The sequence below is a fragment of the Bombus flavifrons genome, chromosome 1 (genome assembly GCF_040668555.2).
Source record: "Bombus flavifrons isolate JBK064 chromosome 1, iyBomFlav1_principal, whole genome shotgun sequence".
NCBI classification, from domain to species: Eukaryota; Metazoa; Arthropoda; class Insecta; order Hymenoptera; family Apidae; genus Bombus; species Bombus flavifrons.
The window spans coordinates 9923810-9940440 of NC_138442.1; the positions used below are offsets into that span (position 1 = coordinate 9923810).

The 16631-nt window shown below is 39.0% G+C and overlaps 2 protein-coding genes across 4 annotated transcripts; one reads left to right on the forward strand and one right to left on the reverse strand.

The window, feature by feature from the left end:
- Nucleotides 1-496: 496 nt before the first annotated feature.
- On the reverse strand, nt 497-9317 carry bma (SCY1-like protein bma). Of its 3 annotated transcripts, none has more exons than XM_069125564.1 (18): nt 8160-9317; nt 6354-6630; nt 6119-6253; nt 5804-6025; nt 5566-5686; nt 5396-5482; nt 5160-5305; nt 4886-5016; nt 4669-4783; nt 4380-4525; nt 4143-4296; nt 3796-4036; nt 3296-3464; nt 2965-3146; nt 2811-2867; nt 2480-2718; nt 1917-2203; nt 497-1215 (listed from the first exon to the last, which is right to left on the reverse strand). In XM_069125564.1, exons 2-17 carry the CDS (start codon nt 6504-6506, stop codon nt 1937-1939), a joined length of 2565 nt encoding a protein of 854 aa, XP_068981665.1. In that variant the 5' UTR covers nt 6507-6630; nt 8160-9317; the 3' UTR covers nt 497-1215; nt 1917-1936. The 3 variants fall into 3 exon arrangements, with proteins under 3 accessions (XP_068981665.1, XP_068981682.1, XP_068981674.1); XM_069125581.1 differs by having other exon boundaries at nt 2057-2203; nt 8160-9315; XM_069125573.1 differs by lacking the exon at nt 8160-9317 and having other exon boundaries at nt 6354-8081.
- A 1822-nt stretch (nt 9318-11139) lies between these two features.
- LOC138186088 (DDB1- and CUL4-associated factor 11) lies at nt 11140-15424 on the forward strand. The gene is made up of 10 exons (XM_069125611.1): nt 11140-11342; nt 11808-11916; nt 12015-12261; nt 12368-12514; nt 12608-12789; nt 12878-12970; nt 13074-13320; nt 13397-13552; nt 13645-13751; nt 13888-15424. The coding sequence occupies exons 1-10, from the start codon at nt 11263-11265 to the stop codon at nt 14050-14052; spliced, it is 1533 nt and encodes a 510-aa protein (XP_068981712.1). The 5' UTR covers nt 11140-11262; the 3' UTR covers nt 14053-15424.
- The last annotated feature ends 1207 nt before the right edge of the window (nt 15425-16631 follow it).

Here is a 16631-nt window from a genome sequence, read left to right on the forward strand (position 1 = left end):
AACAATATACTTTTTATCGAGAATTCAACAAACAAACTTCCAACGCGATCGAGGAGAGGAAATGTCGCCAAAGTGGAGATATTTAAGCTATCACGCGTACAACTGTGCATGTTTGATATGTATACATGTGCATCGAAATACACCTAGTTGCAACATCTGATATTTTTGCACGACACTTTTACACAAATTAAATTTTTCAACTTTCAATCGCTTCTATCAGATTCCAACACACAATTTATATCCTATACAGCGTGTTGCTATTTTTCATCGACGTTTGTTACGTTGTTTGCGTACGTTTTTCCTCCGTCATAAGCGAACGCAAATAACGATAAGTTTGCTTACTAGTAATAAGAGAATAAATAAAGTTATTTTCCTCGAAACGATATACAACGAGATAACCTGTTATTATTTTTCAGGTAGTGAAAGCAGCCAAATTTTCGCTTTCAGCGTTACGTTTGCAAGAAAAGAAGTGAAATTTAGAGAAAAAGCGGATGCATAATATGAAGAAATTGATAGCATTATCTATAATTGACTTGGAATAGTCGAGATGACTCACGCATCGCGTTACGTAATTAAATTTGATTGTACTTGCAGGAACATGCATGGAAAAATGCTTTTCTCTTTTGGAGCGCCTTTTAAAACGCATTTACTCTCGCCACTTGGTCGGAAGCTCGCGTTACTTTCAACTGCATCGACTCTACGTGCAACGACAGGCCACGTACTAAACACATTCGTTCGTGTTTTTTCAGAATGTCTTAAACGATTACACAGACAAATTGACAACTATGTTTTACTTATTATGGGATTAGGCCACTTTAGAAGGTCTCGAATAAATCGATATTTTCTGCAAGAAATCAAAGTCCTTACTCGTGCTACTACGTTTCTACGGATGACCGATACATTTTAGGTCCAAGTATATCCATCTCAAGAGTAAAAGTTATTCGACGTACGTCCGATATGACTAGGTACATACATAGGATAATGTAGCGAGATCGATCAACCAAAAGCCATTTCTCCAACTTCAACGAGATCCCTATCAAATTATTCTTATTTGCTGCTATTTACCTTGACTGCGTCGCGTCGTATCGCGCGGACGGTAACCACCAGTAACTAGTAATTAGTAACTAGTAACCAATTGTTCGTTATGACAATGGGTACGCGGTATCCTACGAAGGTCACGGTTCAAGCGTCGAATTGTTTGTTGAAGAATTGGTACTGTAACGAAACAAAAGACAAGTGTATAATTACTGATGTTTGTCGTGCCATCGAAAAATGATACAATATGTTACTTTGTTTCGTCGATTTCCGAAAAATCATCCACGATATATACATGATATATGCACGCGATACAAGTAGCTGCGAAGCATTGGTGCTTGTACATACATATATACGTAAATCGAAGGAAATCGGAAGATCGTGAACAATAAAAGATTCGATAGATTGTGAGTAGTAGATCAGAGCAGGCAATCAGAGAAAGGTAGGAAGGATTAAAACTGGACGAGCGAGCGAGCGAGCGAACTAGTGAAAAAATGAATGAAAGAAAAAGAGACAGAGAAAAAGAGAGAGAGAGAGAGAGAGAACATGGGAGAAAAGTAGGATAAGCAGGAATTGTCCGTTTGCTGTAAAAAAAAAAAGATATGTATATGTTTTTGCTTGACAAACTATCCAAATTGCAAAATGCGCCACTACGTGAATATACGTGAATACCGTGAACGATGTTCACTTTACGTCATAATCACAGAGATGGTGTTCCTTTTTCTTTCTTTTTTTCTCTACTTTTCGTTTCTCTTTTGAAAGAAAAGAAGACACAGCGTGACGAGAACGATGGACATTATCGATCTACGAGTCGTATATTACTAAAGAAAAGAAAAGAGAGCATCGGCGACGTCTTCGGATAAGCTAGTGAATATTCTTACGCTGTAGCTGTAACGAAGGGTCAGTGGAAAGGCTGTCCCGGTAGCTGGAGTAATGGAGAAAGTGTTGGTGGTTGTGGTTGTGGTGGTGGTGGTGGTGGTAGTCCATTGAGGTTGAGGCAGATGGGGGGTTGTTGTCTTACCATGCTGGAGCCAACCTGCTGTAGAAGTCCGGTCCCTTGCTGAGAAGACGTCGAAGAAACGGACGGACGCCTCGGACCTCGTATACTGTTCATGCTTGAACTAACCAAGTATGGTACACTGCTACTGGTAATCGGCATTCCTCCACCCTATCGAGAGAATCACATCTTTACTACTCCCTTACTGCAACCCTCCTTTCTTTCTCTCTTTTCCCCCTTTTTTCTCTTTCTTTCTTTCTTTCTTTTTCTTTCTCTGCCCCGTTGCTTCTCCACGAAAGCTAGTTCTTACTTTTTACTATAAACGGTCAATTTGTTTGTTGGTTTATTACGTTTTATATATTTCTTCTTATCTTTTCCTAATTGAAACAACGAACCGAAAGAAAAAAGGATAACAGGGTAAACGATAGGATGGCAAAGGTACGATACCAAAGGAGGCGATAAATTTATATTAGATCCTCGTCGATCTTGAGGGCCGGTACTCGAATGGCGCCGGATTGGTAATCCATCGCCGGGTGTAACACCTGGAGAACTTTCACAAGACGGTGCTACTCGGATTTTCGGTGTCATCAGAGTGTTGTCCGATAACCGCCTGCTCGTAAAGGTATTCGCCACTTTCAAGAAATTACTGTTGTCGTTGTTCGAGGACGAGAACCATCTGAACATGGCTGATTCGAACAATGTTGAAATTATTAAAGAACAACGTTCGTCTATAAAAGTAGTAGAAAGTACCATTACGCGTACGTGAAAAATAACTTACTTATCATCGAGTTCTTTCTCGCCATGTTTTCCGCTGAAACCGTCGACGACATCGAATCTACGAAATAGCGGGATTTATTATAAAGTCACGCGACTTGCGATTCCACTTATACACGCATTTCGAACGTGATTTGCTTCTTTCGTGCCATTCTTACTTGTGCTATTTTTCCGAGCCATGTCTTCGGCCGAAGAAGTTTTACGTTGCTCGATCCGTAAGTTTGGTATGTTGAAAGGCGCGACGTACATATTATCCGTACTATGTTGATGCCGTAAACTTCGATATCGTTCCGGGCTCGACAATGACAGATTGTCCAGGGTTAACTGATTCCTTTGATTTCTGTTTGGAAGGACAAAAAAGCAAAGGAAACGACGAAACAAAAACGAAAGAACAAACGAAAAAATGTGTAACAGCGATTATCGATGCTTTGTAGAAATTTCGCAAGTTATACGTAAAATCTATATTATCTGTAACAAACGTTTCATCACCTTTCGATGTGATTCAGCATATCTTGTAACACCTTGAGAAGTAATTCAAATTGTTCGAGAGTCAGTGCCGGGTTGATAGTATGAGGTAGCAAAGAAGGCATCGCTCGAGTCGCCATCCAGCTGACAGAAAGTCCGTACTTTTTGTCGGTTAACATCAATCTGTAAATCTCTGTCGGAGTTGAATCGTAACCTTGGTGTCAGTATCGAATATGCAACAATCAACAACAACAACAACAACAACGAGGACGATCGTGGGAATGCAAGTGCATCGTATACGCATACAACCCCGTTTAAAAGTTTCAGAATAGTCGTTGTCTTTATTACGTTACATATTCATGTATGTGGTTGTGGATCAACGCTGATTCGGTTACACGTTATCTATATATACATAGGTATAAAGCATGGACGCGATTTTTATTCGAAACAAATACAACCACTATCCCAAGAGCTTCAATCGGGGAAGAAGGATGCAAACGTACTTATGTACCGTGTGTACTTACGTACAACCCGAACGATTATCTCCGGTTCTTGAAGCTTTACATTGAACAACAACGGTAAGATGCAATCGATGATTTTCTGCTTCTCTAACCGATTTAAAATGCAAGGGATCACATTCATAAGTACTCGGGAATCTATTAAATTTTTTTCAAACGCCTGAAGGAGTTTCGGCAGTACGATATTTCGAATGGACTCATCGTCTATATAGTCGGTCACGTTCGATACAGCTACGAATGCTGCGGTCTACGAACCATTTAATACGCATTACTTCTTTTACCTCTCCTTTCTTCCATTTCTGTTTCTTCTATTTGCTTTCTTTCTTATTTGACATACACTTGTGTACACATACCTGTACTTGAGTAGTTGAGTTCTCGAAAGATGTGTATAACATTGGAAGTACTTCACCTTCTATATATTCTCGAGATGTTTTCATTAATATCAAATGCAAATTTTCCAACAGCGTTACCGTACCCTGAATCGATTTCCGATTCGAAAAAAGCGACCTACGCGACGATTCCATTCGCCAATTAATAACAAATAAATTCGCGAATGAAACAAGACAGAGATATTTTTATATAATATTTACCGTAACGATGGAAATACAATTTGATCGTACTCTTCTTGTGTACTATTTTGTACGATGTAAAGTACCGGTTGTAGTACAGCCGATTGCACTTCTTGACTTTCCAACTCAGTTTGCAAATACGTCCAGATATGTTGATACCAAAGTTTCTGTTGATTCAAATATATTGTTTTCATATGGTGTTTCATGTCGCGTAGTTAAATATTTATTACGCCACGTTACGTTATATCGTTAGACTATATTGTATTGCGTTATACGTGAATCTATTTTATATGTATACTATACGAATTACCCTTGGTATATAAGGCAATATTCCTTTCAAAGTAGTCGTATAAAAATGCTCTTTCTGTAATACGTCTTTCATTTTGCTAACGTCGAGAAATTGAAGCGCGTATACCGGTGGATCTCTGCAAAATGAAAGCAAAGTGGAAGATGATTTCGCGTAGAATAATTACAATATAAATACAAAGGAGGTGGAATGTTCGTTCGAAAGAAACGTATTTACATACTGAAAATATTTGATCATGGATAAAACTTGAATGGTCGGCCTCTTTTCTGGATCTACGTGTAACAGTCGGGAAACGGCTTCTCGTAGCGGAAGAGGAACTAGAGGTAGTATAACCTCAACTTGTTCTTTCAGCTGTGGCAATGGAAAAGGAAACGACGAACAAGGAAATAAATGGTTAAATATATTAGAAAAGAATTAGAGACACGCGCAATGATAGCTAAGAGATAACACGAGATAATACGAGAACACTGTACTACGTAGAAAGAGTTGCTTACGTTTTCCAGCTGTTTCAGGTACTCGGAACAACTATGATTCCCTTGAATCAACGGGCGTCCTTGGTTGAAAATTGCACATATCGTCATACCAAAGCTATACATATCGCTGTAGAAGCCTCCCACTTTCTTTTGTTGCACTTCCGGAGCTGTAGCGTGTAAACGCGTTACGAACGCAAAGAAAAAGAAAAAAGAAAAAAGTAAATGGAAGAAAGATCGGAATATTTTTACATTCTTACCTATGTAATCGAGATTCGGCTGCGTCATTTTCGGCATGCGGTTAGTCCAAGGTTGCAATGGTATCATCGGTACTTCGTTAACTTTTTCTACGACAAGAAAAAGCGAACGAATCGCGAAAGATCGTGTCTCGAAAACTGCACGTCAAACGAGATCGTGCGATCAGACTCACCGATAAATTCGAGCCCTGACAATTTCCAAGTACCCCTTTTGGTTATTATAATACTGGCAGGACAAACGTTCCTATGAAGAACTTTGCAGGTTCCGTGAAGAAAAAGCAGAGCCTCCGTGATCTGAATGAAAGAAAAAAAGAGAGAGAAAAAGAGGAGAAAAAGAAGACTATTATTATTATTATAATAGAGTATATGACACGAGTATAAATTAGATTGAGCCCCAGTCGCTTTCCTCACCTGCAACAACCCATATTTGATTTCGATGTCGAGCAACTCGTATTCTTTCGCGTACGTTGCACGATGACCAGCGACCGAGGAAGTTTGTTTCGTTACGTTACTCGTCGACTGACCAACGTTATTCGCTTGTTGCTCCTGATAGGCTAAAACGTTGGCAAGACTAGCCAACACTGGTTCCGACGCGAATGCCAAACTATCCGCGCATTCCTCCACCTTGAACGCCTAAACGGATAGATATTAAGGAGCGACGATGATTTTTCGTGCATTTGTGAAAAAAATGTGTATCCGACGAAAACAGAGGCAGAGATCTCTTACTGGCAGTATCTTTGGATGAGAGAATCGTTCCATTTGTCGTGCTCCATTCCGTAAAATTTCCGTCACGGTCTCCTTTCGTTTCGGTTTGTGCAGCTTATCGACCGATCTTTTGTCAAAGAAAAATATCGACACTTCCTAAAACGAAAGAAAAGAAGCAAGTAAACGGGCAACAACGAGGGGAAAAGAGTGAAGGAGGAGAAAAAGATGGATGCTGGTCGTTGAAAAATTGTATTACCTTTCGATCGGTTTTCGTGTATCCGTCATATATGCGCCAAGCGTTTTCGGGGCCCGCGGTAGCCGATTGTTTGCCGACTTCGTATAAATTTTGAAGGGGATTCGGAAGTATAACGCTCGGTGTCGAGCCACTGCTTTTCGACTTGGCAAACATAATGACTTTCGTGTTAATCCTCAATGTTCATCGAATCACTTTGTTTAATCGCTCCAGCCAAATTTCTCAACTTTCGATTATCCTCTTCCAGTCACTTGCTTCTCCCACGGATACACCTGCTGGACTATTAAGCACAAACGTATTCTTAGATCGATACATTTTTACTCGCTATCGCGAGTCAATATCGACGACAACGACGACGATGACAATAATGGCGGTGATTAATCGATTATTCTGCGTGTGCAACGATCGATATACATCAATCGGTATTCCAAGAGCAACATTTTTACTAATCTGCCCATTCACAGTCTTTTTCTTTCTCTCGTGAATTCGTCTCGCGACTCCTCTCGTTTCTCCTTACGCAACTCCTTATCGATTTACCACCTCGTACCTTCGTAGGCAATCCTCTATACATATTGCACAATCAACGAGTATAACTCGAGAGATAAATCGAATTGAATCGCATCAGTCGGATTCATTACGTTTCGAATGGTCGCGCAATCAGGAATAAACATAATCCGAACAGGCTAACGGACATTCGAATTAGGCACAGCTGTCAAGAGGGGAGGAATCGACTTTCTACCAGCATATTCATTTATTCTCATCAGTTCGTTCTATTTTCTATTTCTTGCTTCGATAAATATAATTGGTAACATGTCGCTATTGCTGTTTACCATTTGCCGTGTATATTAATAATAAATGGAAAATAAAAACAAATTCGAGGACTCGATGATTTTTCCTGAATTTTAATTCGATATTTAATCAGTTTCGGAAAAATTCGCAGCAAGTTTAAAGATCGACTAACAACCATACACACACATATATTATCGATTCGCCAAAGACAAGACAGAGACAAAGTTTGTTTCAATCATGGACGGTAAGAGAAAGCAAGATGCTGTCACGCAAAATTTATCACATTCGCACCGAGTAAAGAATTTCAAATAATTGGAATCGATTTCAGGATCAGGATGGGAAGAGAATAGCGCGTTTCACGTACGAGTATGTCGTTTTTCTCGAATAACGGATAACGGAACGAAACGAAGCGAAACGTTGAGATTCGTTTGAGCGCGAAATGATTGAAAATCTATGATTTGATCTGTGATTGAAAATCTATGATCGTGCCGGTTTCGAACGACAATACCGAACAGATGGTCGGAAAAGTGGTTGTCAAATGTCAAAAGGGGCAGCTTGAACGTTCGTCGACAGCCAACAATGGTAGTTAATTAAGGTAGCGGGTTAGTCGGCGATTCCATCTAGACCATTCGAGCGACTGTGGTCAACTGAAACACGATTCCTCTGGCACAAGTTCGCGGGGAAACTCGCGATCGATTAGAGTGTAATTCGCCTATTGTTCGGCCAATTATTCAAAAATAGCGGTAATACGTCGTATCGTTAGTTAAATAACACCGTGTTAATAGAATCGTTGGTTAGCTTCAATAAAACAGCAGATCTTGGAACAGCGAGAACAAAATCGGACAAAGTAGAAAGAAAAAGAAATCGAACAAGATGGTAAGGAGATGAGAGGGGGAGTGAGACTTTGGGGGAGAAAGGAGGAGAGAGAGAGAAAATAAGAAGAAAAGAAACAGCGCGAAAATAATTGGTGAAAAACGGGGAAAAAGAGCACAAGGCAGCTGAAGGTTTGGAATGGCTCACCTGTTGCCGACGACAACGGGAATCGTGTACCGCGTATAGAAGCACTATAAGCATGAAGAAACTGAAAGAAGGGTAATGCGCGATGCGCGGTGGCTCGGAGCACGCGCGCGCCGCGCGAACCTCGCGCGAGCAATCCAAAGGAACAGTCGGCCACGATTGACGCGTGACTGCATCACCACCGACACAGATATAAATTTCGACACTGCTACCGATAATCGGATCCTTTGCTTTTCTCTAAACTATCTTTCCTGCGTATCGCTTCCGATATTGCACATCTCGACAACCGTCCCACTAAGATTATTCTCTTTTATCCAAATTTCTTTATTTCTTCCTTTCTTCGTCTTATTCATTTTGTTTTTGTTTTGATTCTGTTTCTTTGTTTTCTTTTCGTCGTAACCGCCGTCCACGTAGTAGTCGTCGTTTCTTCTTCTAACTGTTGCTGCTGTTAATCTTGTCCTTGTCCCTAATTCTAGCCCTGTTCTCGTCTTCGTCTTCGCTCCCATCTTTGTTTTCGTCTTCTATTTTTGCCAGTAGCAATAACGATGTAAGGTGATATTCGCGCGATAGCCGATAACGTTGATACCGTGTTCGTTTTTAATCTCTTTCTTCTTCTTGTTCTCATCGTCTTCTTCATCGTTATTGTTGTCATCGTCGTTGTCGTTGTCGTTGTCGTTGTCGTTGTCGTTGTCGTTGTCGTTGTCGTTGTCGTTGTCGTTGTCGTTGTCGTTGTCGTTGTCGTTGTCGTTGTCGTTGTCGTTGTCGTTGCCGTCGTTGTCGTTGTCGTCATCGTCGACGTCGTCGTTGTCTTCGTTGTCGTCGTCCTTGTCGTCATCGTCGTCGCGACGTGCAAATTAACGTTGTCGACATTCGATAGGAGAACGAGAAAGTCGCAAGAAAATAATAAAAAGACGCATGCGCGCCCTCCGATCCCGGCTGAGCTATGGCTTTGCCCACGACCTCGGCTTCAGCTTGGTTCCGGTTCTGGCCAGGGTGTAAGCCTCTGCCTGGAAATTATAGGTCTGGTAGCTGCAGACTGCAGGTAGCTGTGGGTCACGGGACACCGGACCGGTGACCGGGGTTAGGGGATGCCATAACTTGCTCCGAAGGTAAGGGGAATGGACTAGTCGATAGGGGTTACCATATGTCGCAACTTACGGTTTACGGATTACGTATTAACTACAGATTATAATTTGTAAGTGTGAAATGGCAAGGGGTCAGAAGGCGCGACGGAAAACAGGAAACGATTAAGAAAAAGAAAAATAGTTCTAGTTCCTTCCTGTACGTATTATATTATTATACGTATATGTATATGCATATAATGAATACATTATAATGAATACATACGTATGCGTGTATGTATATTATACATTACAGATTTTCTTATCGATCCAACCATTTAAATCTGTGTCCTATACGTGTTATTAGAAAAGGAATATATACTACATTTGCAATTTTTCGATATACCATGTTGTTAAAGATATATATAACATCTGTTACATTTTCTTTTCATCTATGCGAAAACCGCATCGTTTTCATCGCCTTGTTAAAATACGTACCGAACAGTACATATTTGACTGAAATTTGCCTATTTTTATTTACCGAGCTTACAGTTATTCGGTCGACATTACCAATCGTTGATATCATTGATATGTATACATACATACTATGCAACTGAATCGTAGTCATATTGTAGCTTTAGTATGTAACGCCACTATCGTTTGTTCAGTGTACTTCACTCTCCTGTACTCTCTTTCGTCCGCGCAACACGTTGTGTCCATTATTGGCAAAGTGTTGCGTACTGCGAGGGTAAAGCAGAATACAGGAGAATGAAGTACATTAGTCGAACAATAGTGACGCTACATACTAAAGTTACAATACATTCGCGATCACGCGTTATTTCACGCGGCATCATGGGATCTCGTATGCATAGTATACGAATGAGTGCTCGTAATCCATACCATTAACTCTATCTAACTAGATCAAGTATAGAATAGACATGATATTATTTGGGATTTTGTGTCTCGCGTTCTGTAATACGATCAACATTGAAATCACATTCGATTCAATCTTAGGGAATATCGTGGCACACATTCTGTTATCGTTCAGGGATCTATACCGAAATCAATAATATCTCGTGTGACACGATAATAGCAAGGGGGTAATAGTTAGGTTGTTAGCTGACCCTCAAATCAAAACATGGAACATGAAAATGCATTGGATGTCAGGTCTATTCTGTATTTAGCCAATGGCTATGCACCGTGAATGTTTCAATGCGCATAGGAATCAAGTTGAATTTACCTGAACAGGAAAGTTCACTGACTTATCTTCGATCAGCGCAATTTAAACGCTTTCCGATCAGTCTCGCTGAACTTTTTAAACTCAACTAGTGACAGATCTAGTAAGCGTAATAAATTTTCTGATCCTTTTCTAGTATCGTTATAATATTTATCTGTAATGTTTATCCTATCGTATTTGTCCTAAAAGCCCAATAATTCGAAATGGTTTGTTGTTCCGAAAAGATACGTTCGCAAAATTCGGAAATCACTGGAACTCGTCATAAAGTTCCTTCTTTTTATTTGACTGATGCTAGATACGTAGAATATCTGAATCGGATATAGAGTTTTTTACTTGTAGTGTTTGTGAACGTGCTTGAAAATGTTCCAAATTAATTGATGCCTAATGTCGAAATTTCAACGTTCGTAAAACAACGTTTAAATATGTTTCGCGCCTTCGTCCTCCTCCCCCTTTAATTCTTTAACCCTTTTCCTTATCAGCCTCGTTCGCTCGATGAATTCGATCTACACATACTCTACACGTACACAATACACATATATGTGTATGTGTTATTATAGTCCGGCAATCACAATTGCAATCTATTACTTTTCGAATAACAACTTTTTCTTTTTCCATGTGTTGCAACCGTTGAAGAACAAGATATCACGATCCGTTCTCCTCTCCCCTCTTCACTCCAAGTTCTCACGCGCTCTCTCCGTTCCTGTCATCGTCTGTTTCAACTGTCATAGTCACTGCACTAACGCCATCAACCCTCGGACGTTTTCCTTGTTTGCTTTTAGACGGTAAATAAGATTCGTTTACACGCTGCATGGGAGGCATTAATTCACGGAATATGGATATTGAACATGATCCAGGACTTGCTGCTGTCTTGCAATATCTAATACGCAGGTTGGTTCAATGTTATCTCATAGGCGAAAGGTTTAGTATCATTGTGGATCTTTCCTATGAACGTGTGGTATACGTATGACCGTTGATAGAAAGAGACAGGAAAGGCATAGAGGTTCCACAGAAAAGAGAAGTTGAAAAAATGACAGAAGGACAGAGAGAGAGAGAGAATGAACAAACGAGAGCAGGAGGAATTCTAACCTCTTCCTCTAATTTGTTATTATTATAGATCCGCGCTACGATAATTCGCTTTTGTAAAAGCGAAACATTCGTTTTCCGTGAGGAAATCCTACCCCTTTTTATCGTATCTCTCTCTGTTTTCTCAAGATAATTGAATATTTTCATCTGTCTTGTCTCTTTGGATAACCTAACCTCCTCGTTCACTGTCCCTTTAGTCTTTTCTCGAGCAAGCAGTTCAGCTCCCAACAATCGAGATTATTAACGGATTTCCGTTCTGGAATGTTGCAGCGGTCAATTACATATCATATCTTCGGATCATGATGACTCGGATGAGGAATACGCCGCAAATTCACAACCTCCAAGAATTACGTCTTTGCCAAATACATCCAGGCTAGATGTTCGTTATTTAGAAATATGCGGCTCACCAGCCGTTACTTTCAGTTGTTGTTTCAGATTCTATGTTCTTCTCGTTGTCGTTTTCTTTTTTGTTTTTAGAAAAGTGAAATAAGTCTTGCTACAAAGCAAGCATGTGGATTTATAGATAATATTGATAAGCGTAACCTCTCTGTCACATCGATGATTCAAAGAAGAGCTCTAGGTCCTAGTTTTAGTACAGGTGAACGGTGCAGAATAAGTAGCAATTTTTTACCAAATAAGATGCATCAGGTTGCTAAATATAATACCAAAGCATTTTGTGGTTCTTACTCCAAAGATGGAAGATTTTTCTTAACTGCCAGTCAAGGCAAGTTACATACATTGAAATTGTCTTTCTATTCGGAGCAAATCCTCTCTCCGTAAATCATTTCGATTTTTCACATTATCGAATCTAACGTTCTATGTTTTAACAGACAAATTTTTACGTCTTTACCGAACACACGATGGAGATTTTGTACAATTCAAAACCATTCCCGCACGTGACGTAGGTTGGAGTATCCTAGACACAGCGTTCAGCCCCGATGGGAATTATATCGTTTATTCCAGTTGGTCGGAATGTTGTAAGTATTATAAGTATATAGTATGCTGTTGAAACAATACAAATGGATTAAGTTTTCCTTATCATTCCTTGTCTCTTACTTTCTTTATTCCAGTATATCTTTGTCCGGTTTACGGAGATTCGAGTGCCCAAGAATCCTTATCATTGTGTCCAGAGGATCGACGATTTTGCGTATTTTCGCTTGTATTTTCTAGCGATGGCCGAGAGATTTTAGGTGGAGCAAACGATGGTTATCTTTACGTTTATGACAGAGAGTGTCATCAACGTGCTTTCAGAGTATGTGTCTGTATATCATTATCACAAGTTAATGTTCCACCACTTATTCCTTACAGATTTTTCTTTTTTCTTTTCCCTGCTTTTCTAGATCGAAGGTCATGACAACGATGTAAATACGGTTGCTTTTGCGGACAATACTTCTCAAATCCTATACAGCGCTGGTGATGATGGCCTCTGCAAGGTGTTTATCACCATTTTATGAAAGGAATTATACATATATACGACACACGTTGTAATATAATATATCCCGTACATTATGATATATTTTCTTTTTGATTTGTTAGGTTTGGGACAGAAGAACTTTGAACGAAACTGATCCACATCCGGTTGGAGTACTAGCTGGTCATATGGATGGGATAACGTATATTGATCCACGTGGTGATGGCCGTTATTTGATTACCAATAGTAAAGATCAAACAATCAAATTGTGGGATGTACGTGCGTTTTCCGATCATAACGGAGAACAAAATACACGTAAAGCCGTTGCAAATCAAAACTGGGATTATCGGTGGCAACGAGTACCAAAACGACGTTAGTAAAGAATAACTACTGATTATCGCGCAGTATGTCGCAGTATTATGCAAAGATTTTTACGTTTCCGTTACAGTGCATAAAGCGAGAAATATGTTGGAAGGTGATACCAGCATTATGACCTATCGTGGTCACTCCGTTCTTCAAACTTTAATACGTTGTCATTTTTCACCTTCGTCTATTACCGGCCAAAGGTATATTTACACAGGATGCGCAGCAGGCCGGGTAATAAGTAAGTTTGCATTGTGTTTGTATCGGAATTCGAACGATCACGTGAATTTTGCGTTGCGATAAATTTCATAAACGATTTTTAATTCTTTTCAGTTTACGATGTTTTGACGGGTAGGATAGTTAGTAGTTTAGTAGGACACAAAGGGTGCGTGCGTGATGTTAGTTGGCATCCATTTCATCAGGAAATTGTTTCAACATCTGTATGTATTATATATTATACATATTTCAGTTTTATATGTAGATATTATTATGTACATCTAAATATAAATATTAGTAAGCAGTGGGATGTATAAATGAGAATGAAGAGTACGATCGAAAGAAAACATTCTGTTTCAGTGGGATGGTGCAATTGTTAGTTGGCGATATGCTGGGAAGACAGCACTAGATAATTCCGATTCGGAAGAGGAAACTGACGCAGAATCACCTCCGCGTACTTTAAGACGAAGTCAACGAATAGCTGCTCAACGAGCAGCTAAACACAGCAGAGCAGTAGCGTGTTGAGTATCGTAAATGTCAACCGGGAAATTAAATGTTCTCGGGAATTCAGTCTTTTCGTTCCTACGAGAAAAAAGTTAATAATGCCTAGTGTTTGCGGCAGAGTAATTTTGTATCGGTGACTATTGTTACTCGCCGAAATTCAAGAGACTAACTGTTTCTACAAGACTGAGTTTTCACTGAATATACGCACCATTTCAGAATCAATGCTGCCATTCTGATATCGGAATAATAGTGCGTCATCAAACCTAAACGCATATTCGTAAGACAAAAGACGCGGGTACGACAGCACCGGCTATCTAACTCATTCTCGTAGAACCGAATTTCTTTTTATCCGATATTTAACGATTGCTTTCTTTTATATTAAATCCAAGTGGAGGAAATTTTTAGGCGTTATTATTTTCTACCGCAAAGTGGGTAATACACTAGACAGACGAACACACACACATATGTATATATGTCTCTCTGTATGTATATATGAATGTATGTATGCATGCATGCATTTATGTGTGTATGTATGTACGCATGTACGTATGTATGTATGTATGTATGTACGCATGTACATACGTACGTATGTATGCATGTATGTATGTATGTATGTATGTATGTATGTATACTATTGCTTAAAAGTGATGTTTGAACTCGGGTTAGGAAAGTGTCTTTGTTACGAAGCGAAGGTTTTTCTCCATCTCTTTGTTTCTCCTTCTCCAATAATTCCCCTTCTCTACCTCCCAGCATCCCTTCTGCCGATAACCAGCTGTTTAATTTACCATCTCTTTGTGCCTGGTTCTTCTATTTTAGAAATTTCAGAGGAGAAATGTCTTTGATTCGTATTGCATTATAACAGTGCACTAATTATAAGTTTCTGTTTTAATCTTTGTCTGTGGGGAGTAAGTTATTGTTATAAAAATACAAACATTTGCTTTTCCTGTTAAGAAGAAGAAAGTTATTATTTTTCCTCCATGTAATTCCTTGTATGAATAAAATTATGTATAATTTTATGAATGACGAGAAAATGAGTACGACAACAAACGGAAGTGAAGAGTATGCAATGAAAAAGAAATAGGAAGAATTTGTAACCGAATATAATTTGTTTTCAAAGTGACCAAATGTGGAAAAGATGTTGTTGTGTACATTTTTCGATGTACGTATTTTACTAGGTATGTTTAAATGTCGCGTACGATTTTCCAAAAATGTACAGATATACATAAATATATAGAAACATTATACAGACACTCCACATAAAGCCATCTACACACGCTCACACGCACACACACATTTACAGACCTATACACTCGCGCGTGTATATATTTAGATATACATACATTATGTTATATTAAACATGTATACTAATAAATTACTAGAAAATAACGTCTAATTTGCATTCTTCATGGGGGAGTATCTTCTTATGTGAAACAGGCTAATGAGCCTCCAATGCCAATAAGAGAAAAACAAAGAAATATGTACTCGTTACTTTATTCACTGCTCATTACCGATCGCTCGTGCTGTATGAATTTGATTCATTGTTCTATCGAATACGTAATTTACGGTTTAAGTATGATGATAATTACGTGGAATATCACGAATTTTGTGAGTTTTAATTAGGAAAGATAATCGAATAGATTTAATAAAACGGTTGAGGTCGTACTTGTTACATTTTTGTTTAGGTTTTGCGTGTGTGTAATAAGTGATATAGATTTGATGAAAGAGAAGGAAATCACCAGTGATGAGATTTTAGAGGAAACCGTAAAAGAGCTTCGAGCTCTGGTTCTCGTCCATCTATAGACATGAAATATAGCCGTATTTGGAAGCCAGAATAGCGGCTGACTGTCAGCTGCAATGCTTATGAGATTCTTTTGCAACTATGCCTTACTGAATAATTATATTGGATTGTGTTTTGCGATTAGATTTTATGTCACAGATATCCATACTATATCATGTTTTCCCTTTTCCCCCTCATTCTTCTTCTCATCGTCTTCTCGCGAGAACCAGATCGCTTTCTTTCGTTTCTCAACTTCTCTTGCAATCTGTCTGTCCTACTTCTCTTTCCTTTTTTTCGTGAAATGTCGCCGTGGTAAGGGATTTTCTGCTTCTGATAAGAGATCTCGATTCGTCTAATCCAACGTACGTCTACATGAATCTAATCATCTAAGCATCGTTCCTCAAATGTGATAGCATACTAAATCGCAGGCATTAATGGCATAGCATACCTTGATAACAGCTATATACAATAACTATATTATATTATATCTAATTATATTGTAATTTATTTGTTATCCACTAAAATAAAAAATTTCCTGTTTCTTATTCTCCCCTTACTATTTTCTACTTTTACGAAATCTGAAAAAGAGGAAGAGAGAGAGAGAATCCTGCTGTGGATTAATTCGAATTGAAATGAGAATCGAAAATAATCGGAGGTATACACGTTAGAGTATGCTATTAAATGAAGAAAAACAGATAATCGAAAACAGAGACTCTTTTTCTCATATCGCAATCGGTACCATTGTCGTGCACAATAAAGAGGCGTACTTTCCTTTCGTTCGATATCATCGCGTGGTGAAAAGATCGGATAGAAAAGACAAGAT